General features: G+C 38.6%; 4 protein-coding genes across 5 annotated transcripts in view; 3 read left to right on the forward strand and 1 right to left on the reverse strand.

Annotated features, from left to right (window-relative positions):
• The window catches only part of tm4sf5 (transmembrane 4 L six family member 5), a 252,573-nt gene that overhangs the window by 1,946 nt on the left and 234,334 nt on the right, over nt 1–16,293 (reverse strand). The window contains exons 2-5 of one of the 2 annotated variants that reach the window (XM_085759956.1): nt 5,249–5,434; nt 3,404–3,484; nt 2,213–2,349; nt 314–509 (exon numbers count right to left, since the gene is read on the reverse strand). In XM_085759956.1, the coding sequence (XP_085616082.1) occupies nt 314–509; nt 2,213–2,349; nt 3,404–3,484; nt 5,249–5,422 (588 nt within the window). In that variant the 5' untranslated portion in view covers nt 5,423–5,434. Of the gene's footprint in view, nt 1–313; nt 510–2,212; nt 2,350–3,403; nt 3,485–5,248; nt 5,571–16,293 lie in introns of those variants that run through there. The other variant, XM_085759955.1, reaches the window with a different exon arrangement.
• On the forward strand, nt 7,842–9,351 carry LOC146969221 (transmembrane protein 272-like). The gene is made up of 5 exons (XM_085759362.1): nt 7,842–7,848; nt 8,507–8,599; nt 8,698–8,748; nt 8,829–9,032; nt 9,134–9,351. Exons 1-5 carry the CDS (start codon nt 7,842–7,844, stop codon nt 9,349–9,351), a joined length of 573 nt encoding a protein of 190 aa, XP_085615488.1.
• On the forward strand, nt 10,585–12,446 carry LOC146969222 (cytidine deaminase). The gene is made up of 5 exons (XM_085806475.1): nt 10,585–10,789; nt 10,916–11,032; nt 11,477–11,588; nt 11,676–11,733; nt 12,217–12,446. The coding sequence occupies exons 1-5, from the start codon at nt 10,783–10,785 to the stop codon at nt 12,325–12,327; spliced, it is 405 nt and encodes a 134-aa protein (XP_085662601.1). The 5' UTR covers nt 10,585–10,782; the 3' UTR covers nt 12,328–12,446.
• Nucleotides 13,595–16,022, forward strand: fis1 (fission, mitochondrial 1). Its single transcript, XM_085759488.1, has 5 exons — nt 13,595–13,653; nt 14,080–14,212; nt 14,704–14,780; nt 14,930–15,035; nt 15,132–16,022. Exons 1-5 carry the CDS (start codon nt 13,609–13,611, stop codon nt 15,233–15,235), a joined length of 465 nt encoding a protein of 154 aa, XP_085615614.1. The 5' UTR covers nt 13,595–13,608; the 3' UTR covers nt 15,236–16,022.

A 16,293-nucleotide genomic window follows, 5' to 3' on the forward strand; every position in this document is an offset into this window, starting at 1 on the left:
CAGACGAGCAGTATGGAGGTATTTGGATGTTTTTTGGTGTGTCTTTTTGGATGAAGAAAAGTGAGCACCATTCACAACCATTATATGGACAAATACTGCTGCACGGACCCCCCCGTAACTCAGAGAAGGCACGGAGGACTCTGAAAATTCTCTCAGCCCTTAGTCGACATGAGGGTGAGTAGATAATGAGTGAAATTTGAATTTTGGGTGAACTATCCCTTTAAAAAATTGCATCTGCTCATTGTGTAACTCCAAAGAATTGCATGCGTCCTCTGCTGCTCTCCCTACTGAGCGTCCATCATCGTCCACCTACGTCTTTGTCGTCGCTGCGACAGTCTCCGCAGAGGCATCCCAGGCAGCCGTTGACCACCTGGATGCCACAGAGCACCAGCTGCAGCATGCCCATGCTCAGCAGGATGGAGAACAGGACCACGTGCCACATCACCGCGTTTTCAGGGAATTTACACGTGTCCCACATGGTCTGGTTGACGAGGTAGCTGCCATTGGCTCTGCAAGGGGGGAAGAAGAACAACAGTAAGGACACACATAACAGCATTAATGAAAATAATGTGTGAAACAGGCCGAGTTTGGGGGTGCAGGAAGAAAAAAGCTGCGATGACTGAGTTGAGGAAAAATGCGTCGGTGAGGACGTAAGTGGAAAAAACGAGAAAGCACATGGAAAATAGAAAAGAGAGGAACTGGGAGAAAAGGTCTGGATGGAAATATCAGGAGGTCTGCAGGGAGCGAGGTGGCATTAAAGCTTTCAAAAAAGAAAATCATTCACGGTGGAAAATTAAAAGAGTAGTTTGACATTTAGAAAAAATATACTTTTTCACTTTCTTGCCAAAGACTTGGTGGGAAGGTTTATTATACAATGCTGGTTGTGTGGAAACAACAAACCTTCTCCATCTTATGAAACAGAATCAGCCTCCCAGTTCAATAAAACTGGATGATGATGAACACACAGAAACCAGAGAATAATCTGACACATTATGAAGGTTTTTGTTACTTCTGATGTGGCCACGTTAGTTATTCAGCATCCATTCTTTGACTATTAACATAAGTTTTTGCCTATTTTAAAATTAACTTTACTTTGAAACTTATCTGTCCAACATTAAGTAAACTGATTCAACCTATATAGAGCTGGCTGCTAAGTAACAATTATTATTTTATTATCAGTCAATCTATTGATCAAAACTTTATTCAGTGTATAATGTCAAAAAGAGGTGAAGAATACCCATTTAAAGTTCTTTAGTATTCTATAAACAGTGAAATAATAGAGATTTTCAAGTTACAGTGGTACAAAACAACAAATCCTCACTTTCATGAGGCTGGATTGAGCAAATGTTTTGCTTTCTTGCTTGGAAAATCTCCAGTGATCGCCGGATCTGTGCATAAATTATTATTTTTGGTTGCGGATGGATAACTTAGATAAATGTTCACAGTAGGAAGGCGGTAAAAAAAAGGGAAAAAAGGCAGCCCATCACAGCAGAGAAACACAGAAAGGCAGAAACAAAAAAGAGGAAACTGAGGTTTTCTGGAGGAAGGACAAGCTGAGGTTGACATATTAATATCCCACCATGCATTCTGTTGTCAGAATTGGTTCCCCCCTTGTAACCATTGGTGCCCTTTTACCCCGCTGTCACCAGTGGACAGCAATAGCCTACACATTAACACCGGGGTTATATTTATTAACCATTGCTTCTATCAGGTGATTCACAATTTACTTTAACCTGCCTGATCTTGTGAAGTGCGTCAGTGGTGCCAACCAGATTTCCCAGCAGTCTTATCACTGCCTAGTTTGACATAATTAACTAGATAAAATATGTGGACTCAGTATTTTTCAACTGCCAATCAACCACAACCTGCAGCTTGGCATGAACTCTGATCAAAATCAGTAATAAAAGAATTCCGCCTGCAGGTCCACGTCATTGTGCTGCAGGTCCAGTCTGCCACCTGGTGGATTTAACAGATATTACACCTGTGTGTTTCTATTGATCAGCTCAAACTTGTCGGCTTCTTAAATAGAGATAAGGAAGTTAGTGGGGTCTGAAAGTCTGAGCCACTGTAGCCAATGAGGAGATAAGACAGAGATAACAGAGGAGAGCAGACACACAGCAGTAAACACAGTTATAAAGAACTGCAAAGGGAGATAAGATGCATCGGCAGGAGTTATTAAATGAGACTTGGATGGTGTGTGAGGAACACTCACACATCTTCGAAAGGGTATTCCCACTTCCCGCTGCCCACGTCACACTTGGGTCCCACTGCCAGACCTGCTGAGGCCACGCTGGTGCAGTAGATGGCTCCAACCAGGCCAAAAGCAGATGAGAACACAGAGTTCAACATCTGGAGGAAAGATGAGATCACAGCACAGCACTTTATTATTTCGTCTAGTCCAAAAAAGCCCTCACAGCTTCTCATCGCTTCTTTTTGTCCCTTTACTTCTTTTCTAATGTTTAAGACTTAACACCACACAAAAGCTCAGCCTCAGTCCGTCACTGTTTCGTGTCCCCAGAAACACTTCTGTTGCTTTGTGAGATTCTGCAGCACATGTGATATCAAACTGATGAAGTTTTCTGAATTTGTTGTGCGTTTCAAAGTCAAAGTCAAAGTCTTTTATTGTCATTCCACATGTTAAACATGACAGAACGAAATCTGTACCCAGGTCCCAGATAAAAAGTAAACAAATATGAAAGCAAGGAATGGGCACAAACTAAAAACAGACATTTCTATAAACAGAAATAAATAAGATAAAATAGTACATACATAAAAAAAAATGGCTTGTGTTTTCTTTAGTTGCAGTGCATTGAGCTCCCAAGGCCACCGTAGTTTGGTACTATGCAACACTAATTACACAATAGAGAGTGATCTGGATCAAACTCTTCAGGTGGTTCTTGCATGTTTACATTTTCTTATAACACTGCTTCATCAAAAATCTTTTCAAGGTTCCTATATTACTTCAAGTATGCTTACATTTATGAACTCTAGTATTTTATTTTGGCTAAAAATGACGTCACAGCTTCACAATCAATCTATTCAACGTGTTAATGTTTCATTTGTACATAACACATGGTTCTAGTTGAATAAGATACAAAGTGGTGTCTTGATTATAAATAACAGGGGAGGATTTCTGAATTATCTACTTCTGCAAAACATATTTACCGAAACTTAATAATATCTTTATATAGCTGTAAAAAGTGGAAGTGCATATAGCACCTTCCCCAGGACAGTAAATATATTACTATAATAACATGAGCACACTGTCCACATGGTGTATTGCTGATTAAATAAACACGATAAGTTGTCCTCCGCTTCACCTTCTGTCACTCACTGCCCATCATTATCAGTCCGGCCCTGACAACCAAGCGTATATTAAAATCTTTCAAAGGACTTCACTCACCCGGCAACGGTTGCCACAGCAACCTGTTCCGCAGCAACCCTTGCCCCCGGCCCTGATGGCTGAACAGCTCGGGCACAGCATCTGGAAAAAAAAAAGTGAATAGAAAAAACAAATTCCTCATTGATCGGGGAAACAGTTTTAGTTTATTTATATGTCGCATGAAAGTATCTAATGTGTGTGTGTGTTTGTGTAGGCAAAAGTTTGCACACACATCTTCCCGTACATTTGCATTTACATTTGTGTGTGCATGCGTTCTCTTATCTCTTAAAGCAAATATTTGTGAATCCTGAATCGAGCGTTTCTCTCTGGTCCCAGCAGCCAGTGTCATCCTCCATGACAGAGGTGGGAGCAGGGCCGGCCCAAGCCTCCATGGGGCCCTAAGCAAAATCTTTATTTTGGTGCCCTCTATTACTGCCAATAATACTATTTCATTTTTCTAATCTGTCATCATGAATCATCATATCCTTTATGGTTTTTATTCTGAAATGGCACCAAATTTAACTAAAAGTGTAGCCTGCGGTTGATTTACATTTAGTATTTAAATTGATATAGCACTGGGATACTGAATGTCACCTAGGTAGGTCGACTAAAAGTAACAAAATAAACCAACAGACAATGCATTTACTGTAAACACATCATCTGCTTTTTAAAAATTTTGGTTTTGAATATACTGCAACAGAAAAGTGCAACAACAATTTGAAATGCAACAATAATGAAAGTTTTTTGTAATTACGCAGAGTCTCTCTAAGGATCGACAAAAGTTACGCACTACAATTTAAAAAAGTTACGTGCCTTTTTGGAGCCCCCCAATAGGCACGGGGCCCCAAGCAGGTGCTTAGTTTGCTTATGCCTTGGGCCGGCTCTGGGTGGGAGATCTCCCTGTTGCTGTTCCAGACCGTAATACCCCTGCTATAAAGACCTGCCCTTCCACCGGAGTCAAAGGTCTCTCTGATTCATTCGTGAGATTAAATATTGATGATTTATTATTGGACCCGCCAAAGTTTCAAGATAACATGAGCGGCAATTCGCACAATCAGACATTTGTCCATCGTTAAGTAATATACAAGATCAGACAATGTTTTTGCCACGTAACACTAAAAGACTCTCAACAAAATGGATCTAAAGTAAAAATTATTATTAAACTACTATACATTAGATACTTAAGTGTTCTAATCTAAGATTTGGATGAGGTATAGAGCTCAATTGATCTATTTTATATATGTTATGTATGCTAATCTGCAGTAACGCATCATATTTTATAAATTCTTATGTCATCTTAAACTGTAAAGTAATGAATTAAATGTAGTGGAGTAAAAAAGTAAATTACTTCCCTCTTAACTAGAGTGGAATAGAAAAGTGAATGCTTGTTTAAAAGTGAAATTGTGTTTGAGTTTATTATTCAGTGTGAATTTGTTTTTTTTTATAGGACTGTATTATAATATCAAATGGAATATTCTTGATATCCTGCATATACAGTCATCTCTTCATTTTACCACTCAATGGGATTTTTAAATAACAACCTACCACAGAGGAGTCTAATCTATGAAATAATCATAGTCCACATGAAGTGAAACCCCAGACAGTTCAGGAGTTCAAACGAAAATAGAAAGCAGATGAAACCAAATGTAATCTAATAAGATACAATTCTCTTATTCCTCTAAAAATACTTCTGCAGTCATTCCCTCAAAAATAGTTGTATTCAATAAAACTCAAGGAAAGCAAACAATTACGTTTTACAGGTTTACCGAAGCTGCTGAGTTAATGACTGAAAAACCCAATAAAAGCTACAATAAAAACTTCAGACCGGACTCTGAGGATGTTCACAGATCGTGATCAGTTACTCACAAAGAGGCCTCCTCCGATGAGCCCCCCCATGAGCCAGACCTGGAGGGAGATCTGGTCATTGTCCAGCCTGTTCCCGTCGGGGAAGAACAGCAGCAGGTTGGAGATCATGCAGATGAAGGCTGAGGGCAGCAGGATCAGGCCCACCAGGCGGGCGCACTTCCCCGTACAACACATTATTTTACCTCTCTGGTCTTCTTCTAACTGCTCCCTCTTCTTGTCTACTGGTCACTCCCTGTGTCTCACCTGCTTCTTAAACGTCAGTCGAAAAAGGGAGGCGAAACTCACTAGTGACCGGCGCTCACCCTCTCTCACTGTGAAAGTCAAACACGGCCAGTGACAGTTAGAGCAGGAAGGAGAGAGGGAACAAAGGCCAAGTAATGCTGAGGCCGCCTCCAATATGATTTCAAACCTGAGTATTTCCTTTTATTGATCTCAGATAAAGAGGGGAACTCCTCTAGGGGTCAGAAAATACCACTCCTCCCTGTTAGGACATTTAGAAATGATGCATGAGGTTATAGAGTAAAGCTTAGGGAATGCATGACGTCAGTGAGTGGCCACCCGGATATAGAAGTTCAAACACGGTGGTGTCGGGGCCCCTGTCATGCAGCTGGACGCCCTTTGATACCTGCTGATGATGATATCGGTCTGTTTATTCTATTTATGGCCCTCTGCAAACAAAGGACAAGGCTTGGTCATTGAGATGGTTTAATAAAAACTTTGTCTATCAGTAACTAACTGCCAACTGGTTGAGTGTGAGGTGAAAATTAATTAAATCATATTTAAATCATATGCTGCATCAAGTTAATGTTAAAGAAAAATGGGGGGAGGGGGTATGCTGTTTATCTGGCAAAATAACAAAATCTGTTACATATTTCCACATAGTGGAAACAAACATGTCACTTTTTTTCCAGAATAATAACAACATAGGTTTGATATTTACTGAAACATTTATTTTAAGGCTGCCCCGTCAGATCCTTATGACCCTCAAAAGACTATGGTACGGTGGCCCTGAGAACTCAATTTGCTGCAACTTAGAGAGCATGCAAAGACACAAACCTGCCACAAATTTAGAAAACAACTTAATGAATTAGCACGCACTGCAAAAACTCACAACACAACGCAAGTGTTTTCGGACCGACTCAACTAAGGCCTACAGTACAGCTAAGGAAACATGTGATACTGATGATGTAATAACCAAAAGAAACACACCTTATTTTCCAGTAGCCGTCTTCATAACTTATTATGGATGTACCATCAATTTTTATGTCACCAAAATCACTTCTGTTGTGTTGTGAGTTTTTTGCATTTTTTCTGCATTGTTAAGTCGATTCAACTGTTTTCTAAATTTGTAGCACTTCTGTGTAGTTGCATGTGTTTGTTTTTTTAAGGGACACTCTACTTTGCTGCTATGCAACACTAATTACACAATAGAAAGTGATTTGAATCAAGCTCTTAAAGGGATAGTAGCATTTTTTTAAAAGTGGGGTTGTATGATCTACAAATAGCCCCTAAATACTTAAATTGCAGTAGAAGACTCTCTGCACTCCTCCCGTTAGCAACGCCAGCCCATAGCCCTGCCCAGAGGTTTACAACATACATTGTTGTGAACAGACCCAAAGAAACGGCCTATTTTCGCAGCCTAAAAGAGATTTTACCTGAAAAGAAATACACAGTTCTATTGTTCGCTATAATATAATTTTTTCCAGCCCCTCAAAGTGCAGGAAAAACACAGTTTTTATTTGGACCTAACCAACTGCTGATTGGCGGGCGCTAACCCTGGGTGGAGGGATACTTCAGCTGGTTAGGTCCAAATAAAAACTGTGTTTTTCCTGCACTTTGAGGGGCTGGAAAAAATTATATTATAGCGAACAATGGAACTGTGTATTTCTTTTCAGGTCAAATCTCTTTTAGGCTGCGAAAATAGGCCGTTTCTTTGGGTCTGTTCACAACACTGTATGTTGTAAATCTCTGGGCAGAGCTATGGGCTGGCGTTGCTAACGGGAGGAGTGCAGAGAGTCTTCTACTGCAATTAAAGTACTTGGGGGCTATTTGTAGATCATACAACCCCACTTTAAAAAAAAAAATGCTACTATCCCTTTAATGTCGTTCCTGCATCTTTATCTCTTTTTTATTACCTTTTCTAGGTATACTGTCATGGTGCTTATCAACTTCCCACAAATTAGCTTGATAGCTCATTAAAATAATACTGAAATTATGTCAGCAATTTCCATGTTGCTCTAACACCTTAAAATGCATTCTGACTTAACAAGATAAAAGTTGTAGAAAATGTCATCCTTGATTTCCATAAGTACGTATATACCCTACAGTATATTATGGACAATGATTTAAACTGATATGAAACACTCAGTAAATAAGAGTCCTGTGACAACACTCTTTCACTTTCTGTGTTATGGTTTACTTTTTAACAAACCCGTGATGTGCCATTCCACCAACTGGCCCGTCCTGTTTGATGCCAAATACAGTGTCAAGCGATCTTAAAGAAATCCCCTGGGTTTCCGATAAAAGCCTCTAGAAGCGCACAAGGGAAGTCATTTGACGAAGCACTTGGAGGGAGGAAACTTATTCAGAGCTGATGGCAGGCAAGTGTGTTCTTTTATAAATATAATGCAAATATATTAAAAACTAAATAAATGCAGGCATTTCAGATAATCTGTGGTTAAATCAAATATTGAACCATATGAAGTACTTGTGTTAAAGATTAATGAGGAGTTCACCATTTCACATTTATTGACATAATGTTGTCAAACTGTTTGGTATTGGGGCTAATGCTTTGATTAAAATAAAAATCTGACATTATTGCAGCAAAATAGTCTGATGGTATGATTGTACAGCGTGAGAGTTGGCTGCACCTGCTGCACCTGTTTCACTTTTGGTTTGCTAATGAAAAACAAAATTTGAGAATAAACAGGGCTGGTTATTTGGTGTGGTTAATACTGGGGCAACATACACATGTATTAGGTGCATTTAATTCTTTGATAGTACTACTGGTTATGTAATTCAAGCCATTACCCACGTTTATTTTGTACATTGTGAATGTTTGTTCTTACCGGTCCGGCATTTTGTATTTCAGCTTTGGTAAGAGTAAACTTTACTCATTACTCTGATGATGAATTAATGATGAAAAGCATCGAACAAGATGTGATTTCGGACCTGCTGACTTAGTCTTGTTGATATCACACTGTATTTCATGAAGTGTAGAAACCATAGGAGAATAACTCCAGGTTGTTTGCTCCATAGCCCCATCTGCAGGACCCCCACTGGCAGTCACTGTGGGAGCTGTGTGGAGGTTTCACCTTGAACCTCCACCACCCAGACCCCCAAGACTAACAGGTGAGCATATATAATACAACAATCCTTAATATACAATGAAGAATTAGGTAATAAAATGAATATGCAATTAATGTGGCATTATTATCTCTTCCTTCTAGTTGAAGCCACAGTGGTATCAGTCATCGTAGCTCTGATACGGTTCATCTTTGGTCAGTATGCTCCTCCTTTAACATGGTTGTCTTTCAACAGTCCACAGGTGTGTTGTTCTCACTGCTGTATGTGTTCTCAGGTGCTGTATATTTCAAGGATTGCCCTCAGCAGCCTAACATACCCAACTTCCTGTTAGGACTGACTCTGGTGCCTTTGTTGATGATTCCCTTTGTGACTTTGCCCTGTGAAAGTGACGCAGCGCAGCCAAAGGAGCACCCCAAGGGTTGCAAAGCCTTTGTGCTGTTTGTAATAGTCCTGTATGCGCACATCTGGATCCTTGCAGGTGAGGATAAAATTCTCAAACACTTTTCGTTTCTTTCAGTTTTTTAAAATTGATTCTAAATCTAAATGTTTCTTAACCATTTCCTTTACTTGCTCCTACAGGTGTCGTGTGGGTCTTTTCGGTTTATCAGCCCAACTACGATCCCACAGCAGCTGACGGTCTTTACTGCAATAAAACGTTGTACACCTTTGCTTTCTGGAACTTAGTGTGGGAGGTCTTTGCGTTTTGTTGCTCTCTGGCCCAATTCTGCAGGGGACTAGTCTGTTATGTGGTGGCGAGACCTGCGCCAACAAACAGAGACTTTTACAGGCAAGTTTGAAGAAAGGATGGAGGACAGTTGCACTGCAAATGATTATCTGTGAGGTTTAAGTGCTTCCATTACACACTTTGATTATAAAGCTCAGTCACTTTATATTTTGACTTGTATTGTAACTGGGGGTGTGGCAGGTAAATAGATATTTGATATGTTGTGTATTTTGGACTATTTTCAGATGTGGATTAATACAGTGATGGATCAAGTCCAAACTTTAATGTGCCTTTTTTTTTTTTTTTAAATAAATGTTTATACATGTGTTATTCCATGTATGTGTTAAAGCAGAAGTAAGCGATCCGGTCGTTTTGGCTAATGCTGCGTTCCAGGTAGGCTTTTGAAACAGTAAATTACAGCTTCAAGTCACAACTTACGACTTTGTAGCGTTCCAGGCAACCCACTCGTGTTTTTCCGACCTGTTTTACCGGTGAAAGTCACTATAACGGCCACTCGTAACTTCTGACCCGTGAACTCGTACCAGATTGAACTGGTACCACTTCACAGGTCGGAAAAACACGAGTTACGAGTTTCCTTGAACGCACCATAACAGTCCTCGTCCCTACGTCACCACATTCACGGCGTCCCTTGGCTGCACACACAGCCCTGCATGCCGTTCTCTCTCCTCATTGGATAAAAACTGTAGGATACGATAAATGTTTTCTCCTCGGCTCAGAGCAGAGCAGAGTGACTGACAGACCCGTGTTTCGGTCCAAACACTCTATGTAAGTGATTGCTGTCGGAAGATATAACTATTTAAGACTTATATTAACACAAATATATCACTTACTTCTGCTTTAACTATTGATCTCAGGATGCTGTGCAATAATCTGTAACAGTTTAGCTATGACTTAGCCTACTTATTGATATTTTCTTCTTGTTTATTTATTTTTTACTTTACATGTATAAATTTCCTAAAGCATAGTTATTAAAATATGAAACATAATATTGATTATATTAGCAATGCATCAATGTAATATTGGACTATAACCTGTTACAATGTTATGTTATGTAAATTTCCTGTATTTTATGTGTAATATGTGTGGTATAAAATTGTATCAATAAACATAAATATTGTTTAAATTAGCCATATCCCATGTGATACAAAGTTAAAGTTAATTTATTTAATTTATTTTTGCTGTGTGGTTTTGTGAGCCCTCTTTTCTCGCGAGATATTTTGGACAGAAGTCTGGTCCTGTCTTAGGTCAGAACAGTCTAGGGTCAGAGTCGCTCCCCCAGTCTGGTCGATGACGCCGGGTCCTTCCAGCCAATGACGTGAGAGTAAACAATGCGCGTGCAGCTGTGGTCAACCTCCCCCCTGCTGCTCTCTCTCGCGCTCGCTGATTCAGGAAACAGCGGTTCTGACTCAAAAGAAAAGTTACAAAAAGTTACGAGACTGTCGCATATTTGTGGCAAAAACTGTCCGGACAGTCGTCTGCTGCAATGACAGGCAAGTCCACGTCTCTGTCAGACACTGTCTCCAAATGTGTCCGTAAAACGTGTGTTATCACAGCTCGTCGTCCTTAATCATGTTGGCTAACTATTTACTCAACTCCGTGTTTCCTGTAATGCGCAGATAAAGTTAACGAGCTCGTTTCAAGCTGCCTTCAGGCCCGGGACAGGGCATACTGTCCCTACAGCCAGTTCCCTGTCGGTGCCGCCGTTTTAACAGCAGATGGCGCCATAATCAAAGGTAATGACCCAACAGGCGGTTTCTCAGTTTCTACTTTATTTTATACAGAGCACGAACCATAATAACAATGCAATGAATTCTACAATTTCAAAGTTAAAAAAGAAAAATCACAGTAGATTACATTTTTTGGCCACCGTTTCTGTCTCACTACACTGAATTTTTGTATATTTGGTATTCTCTGGCTATTTAAGAGGATGAAACAAGGAATTAAGGTGAACTAGTCAGGTGAATAAAAGTTACTTACATCCAACAGCAGTGTGTCCTCCTTAAGCAATCAATATTTACATGGTTAGAACAGGGATTGCAAATTGGTTTTGTAAAAGAGAACAAATTAGTCTAATAATATATAATATATTGATATATCAAACAAGGAAAGTATACAACTCACCAAATAATAGTTATTACATCAAGAAAATCTCAGTCTAAATATCTCTGTACCTCCAGGCTGTAATGTGGAGAACGCCTCCTATGGTCTGACAGTGTGCGCCGAGCGGGCAGCCGTTCAGAAAGCTGTGGTGGAAGGACACAGAAAGTTCACAGCCATCGCCGTGACATGGTGAGGCCCAACATAAGGACACTGACAACACATTAAGACCCTCACGTGCCACATACTCTCATGCATTCACCCTTTCCCTCTGTGTAGTGACATCAAAGACCGTTTTGTCGGGCCGTGTGGAGCATGTCGGCAGGTTCTTATGGAGGTGAGACAGCTCCTTTATGACCAACATAGATAACCATTATCCTGTGATTACTGTGTGAGATACACTGGAACGCTAACTCTTCCCTGACAAACACTTCCTCAGAAATTGAAGCTAATTGTGTCTGTGTGTAAACAAACAACACTGTATTTTATAAGCAAGTCAAACAATGGTAATAACTCAAGCTTATAAAATGGTATAACTTCCTCATAGAGAACAACTTGATCAGTAAATTAAATTGTTGTTACTCTTTGACTCGTTTACACCTTCCGAACCACTCGTGGTTTATTTTATGAATCCATTCATGCATTTTTTGACCTTTTTTGTTTCCAGTTCATGTTCATTTTTAGGATTCAGTTTCCCATTACGCTTTCATTTCTGCTCAGTATGACAATGAAATTGGTAGGCCTATCAATACGCAACAGTGTGGAGGTATAAAGGTATTAAAAGGTCTTCAACTCTTTCTTTTCATTTCTCTCTCACCAGTTCGGATCAGACTGGACAGTGTACTTGACCAAGCCAGATGGATCTTACAAAGAAACCAGCCTGAATGAACTGTTGCCTCTGGCTTTTTCGCCTGCACACCTCGGAAAGTAATTCAGTAATACCAACACCTCATCATTCCTTGCATTTTGAGTTGATTCACAGCAAAAAACAAACAAACAAACTTGAAATCAAACATCACTTGAATTTACAATAAAAAGTATTTTTTTCCCACAAAACATGTGTTTAATTGTTTTTGTGTGGCATTAGTATCATTTGTAGCGAGCTAGTATTAGTATTAGTGAGTCTATGGGTATTTAGTATAGTCTTAGTTAGTTAGTTAGTTAGTTAGTTTAAGTTTATTTCGGACATGTTAAAAGAAATAAAACATAATACAGAAATGGACAGACATAACATATAGAAACTTTGCAAAAACAACATATGGACAAAAAAAATATATATATATATATAATAAAAAAAATAAAAGAAAATAATTGAAAATAAATGTAATTTGATTTTTGTTTTGTTTTGTTTGTCTATTTGTTTGTTTTATATCCGAAAAGGAGTGGGAAGAAGTAAAACTCATTTACTCCCACCCCTTATTCATAAATTATCTATCAAGTTATCTAGTCATTATAATATATACAGTAAGTTAATTTATGAGTTATTTAACTGGATTTATTCTAATATATTCTTATATTTATATTTATATACGTATAGATTTATTCTAACATATGATTACTAGTCTTTATCTCTCTATATAGTCATATACATATAAAAACATATGCAAACACATTCATACATACAAAGACAAACTGAAAGTAACATGAACCGAGCAATAAATAAACTAAGTCGGTAAATAATACCCAAATAAATAATAATAAGCACCTTGTGGTTGTCAGACACCCTCATTTCTGTACATACTGAAAATAATTTCTTTGTATGTCTTTTTGAACTGGATTATGTTTGGACATTCTTCTTAGTCTTAGTGGGCTAAGCCTATTAGTTTGCCTATTATTACTAGTAGTAGTAAAAGTAGCATTAGTTGTAGTAGTTGTAAGCTTGTTAGTGTTAGTGTTAGTGTTAGTGTTAGTGTTAGTGTTAGTGTTAGTGTTAGTGTTAGTATGAGTATTAGGATTAGTATGAGATGCCATTAGTAATGTGCTGGGATAACAGCAAATAGGCCTAACACAAATAAACAAAAAACAAAAGATAAAAAATAAAATAAAAAAACAATGATAATTTAGAAAATTGTGCAACGCCAGTGGTTATTGTAGTCAAAATACAAATGTAATGAAGAATACACAAAAGACGTAGAGAACGTCAAAAATGACGTGGCCCAATTGTTACATCATGTGATAAAAGTGGGCGGGGCTCTATTCTGTTTCCGGAAACATGGAGGCTGTCCTGAGTGATGTGGTAGCTCCTGAGGACCTTCTGGTAAGTTTTCTCTTTAATAAACCTCTTTCCTTGATCAAACACACACACTAACTCAAAGATAAACTCACACGGATTATCTCTCCACGTCCGTGTCGTTGGTAGACGCTGAAACGTGAACGATAATAGGACGTACAGAGAGACGTACGTTGTCGCGTCACTTAGCTGCTAATGCTAATGATCATGTTTATGATGACAAACTAGTCACGATGTTTTTATAAGCGTCGACAATACAGCCAGATAAAACTAATAGAACTAAAAATACGCTGTGAGTGATGGTTTAATTTTAATGTGGTGTTGGCAAACTACGTTGTTTCGGTTTCACTTGTTGTCTGAACACGATGATGAAGTTAAATGTCACAGTAAATGCACTGTCGCTTGAAGTGAAATGTCTCAGTAAGTTAACAGTGTATTTGTCTTTGATGGCAGAAATTTGAGAAGAAGTACAACGCTGAGCTGGTGAAGGGAGCTGTGTCCAAAGAAACAAAGTTTGAATATGCCTGGTGTCTGATCAGGAGTAAATACTCAGAGGACATTAAGAAGGGCATCGTGCTCTTAGAAGGTAAGTTAAAACATTTTTGTTGTTATTATGACATTACTATTATTATTGAAGGTGTTATTGATTATACTGATGTTTTTCAGGCTTTAAAAATCAAATAATCAAATCTGTTGGAAGATAATTAACATAAACCTGTAGTTTGATTAAATTCTTTCAATACATGTCTTTTAAATATGTTTCTTTATGAATTGTTATATTTCATGGGACATTTTACAGCTGAAAAACAAACAAAGGTCTTCCAATAAATGACCTGCTCAAACATATTTATTTATAGCACTACTCTTAATATATCAACCAACTAATATATTCTGTGCTAAGGTGTGATCACATAATTCAGTACTATTTATCGGTCAGTATTGCTCTTCTAACCATAACATTGTATGACATTGTCAGGTGAGAGGTTTGATAGTTTCATAAGTGGAGATTACTGTGACACATTAGCCTGTGTTTTTCCAACTTCCATTGTTTGAATCAATATTACTTTTGTTGTGAAGAGCTTGTTCAAAAATCATCTAAGGACGACTCCCGGGACTTCCTGTTCTACCTTGCCGTGGCCAACTACAGACTCAAGGTTAGTAAATTCATTGTATTTACAATTTCTGGCATTATTAAATATGTGGATTTGTTGCTTGTATCTCGCTGTGTGTAACTTTGCAGCCCTCACCTATTATCATCTGTCACAGAGTAATTTCTTTTTCCTGTTCCCTGTTCTTCCTCCAGGAATATGAAAAAGCCCTGAAGTACATCCGGACTCTTCTGAAGAACGAGCCGGGGAACAAACAGGCTCTGGAGCTGGAGAAGCTCATCGACAAGGCTTTGAAGAAAGGTAAAACAGATTAAATTTGTTTGTGTTATTTGACCCTTTTTTTTTGTGGAGTGAAAACAAACATCTTCATCTTGACATTCATCTGTTATCGTCTAGACGGCCTGGTTGGCATGGCGATCGTCGGGGGAATCGGCCTGGGCGTTGCAGGCTTAGCGGGACTCATCGGCTTGGCGGTGTCAAAGGGAGCGGCCAAATCCTAACTCGGACATGAGACGTGATGCGTCTTCATTTTTGCTGGACTGACACACTGATCCTGCCCTTACATTAAAAAACAAACAAATTAAAGCTTGTGTTGAGAAGCTTTGAAGGATGTAACATTTTGGTTTGGCGTTTTTTAATATTTACTGGAGCTTATTAAAGGGTTGAAATTAAGCCAGTGATTAACCTGCTTTCATGTAACAACAGGGTTGAAATTCACTATATTCATGACATAAGTCTGTTATCCTCCCACACTATAGCATGGCACTTTCATATTAACTCTGTAAATAACTTAGAGTAGATAAGGTGCAGCTGAATTTTATTTAATTTATTAGTTAGGATGCACCTGAACCTAAACATCCTGAGTTGAAATTAACATTTTGTAAGAAAAAGAAAAAATAAGTTGTAAAGGTACAGTTGTGGCTCTGTGACTGTCGTTTTCATTATTTTTGACATCAACAATTGTAAAGAAGGTGTTACAGGTGCAGTAGGAAGTGGAGCTTTGTTTTGCCAAAAGGGACAGAGTCGTTTGTTTACTGGTGAGTTACAGTGACTCTGCTCTTGGACAACTGTAAGTCCAGATGTTGCTGTGAGGCCGGAGAACAGATGTTTGCATTTATTTTGGACGAGAGCTTTCTTCTCATTTGTTCTGAACACAACTTTAACATAATGGTGGCAACGCAATTGAAATAAATACATTTAGTCATGTAATTTGCATTTATCCGTGCTGCATTTAATGACTTGTGTTTTCTTCTATCTTGTTAAAATAATAAAATGATTTCAAAATAAGAGGAGATGTCAGGAAGTTATTGTCAAGCTCTGACATCAATAGGAGCTACACATACACACACACACAGGTATGTATATCTTTTTCCAGGGGGCTAAGTACAATTGGAACACAACAACACGTACAACAAACAAAGCCACACAAATACTGATAAACTAATGAATACCAGAAGCAATCAGGCTGTTAATAGGCCACCGGTTACACATTTACAAGGTGACATATTTACACTACCTGTTTGGTCCAGCTAATAGTTGGAATAAAACTGAATTACTA

Source organism: Trachurus japonicus, chromosome 18 (assembly GCF_045865225.1).
Source record: "Trachurus japonicus isolate A0001 chromosome 18, Traja_1.0".
Classification (NCBI taxonomy): domain Eukaryota; kingdom Metazoa; phylum Chordata; class Actinopteri; order Carangiformes; family Carangidae; genus Trachurus; species Trachurus japonicus.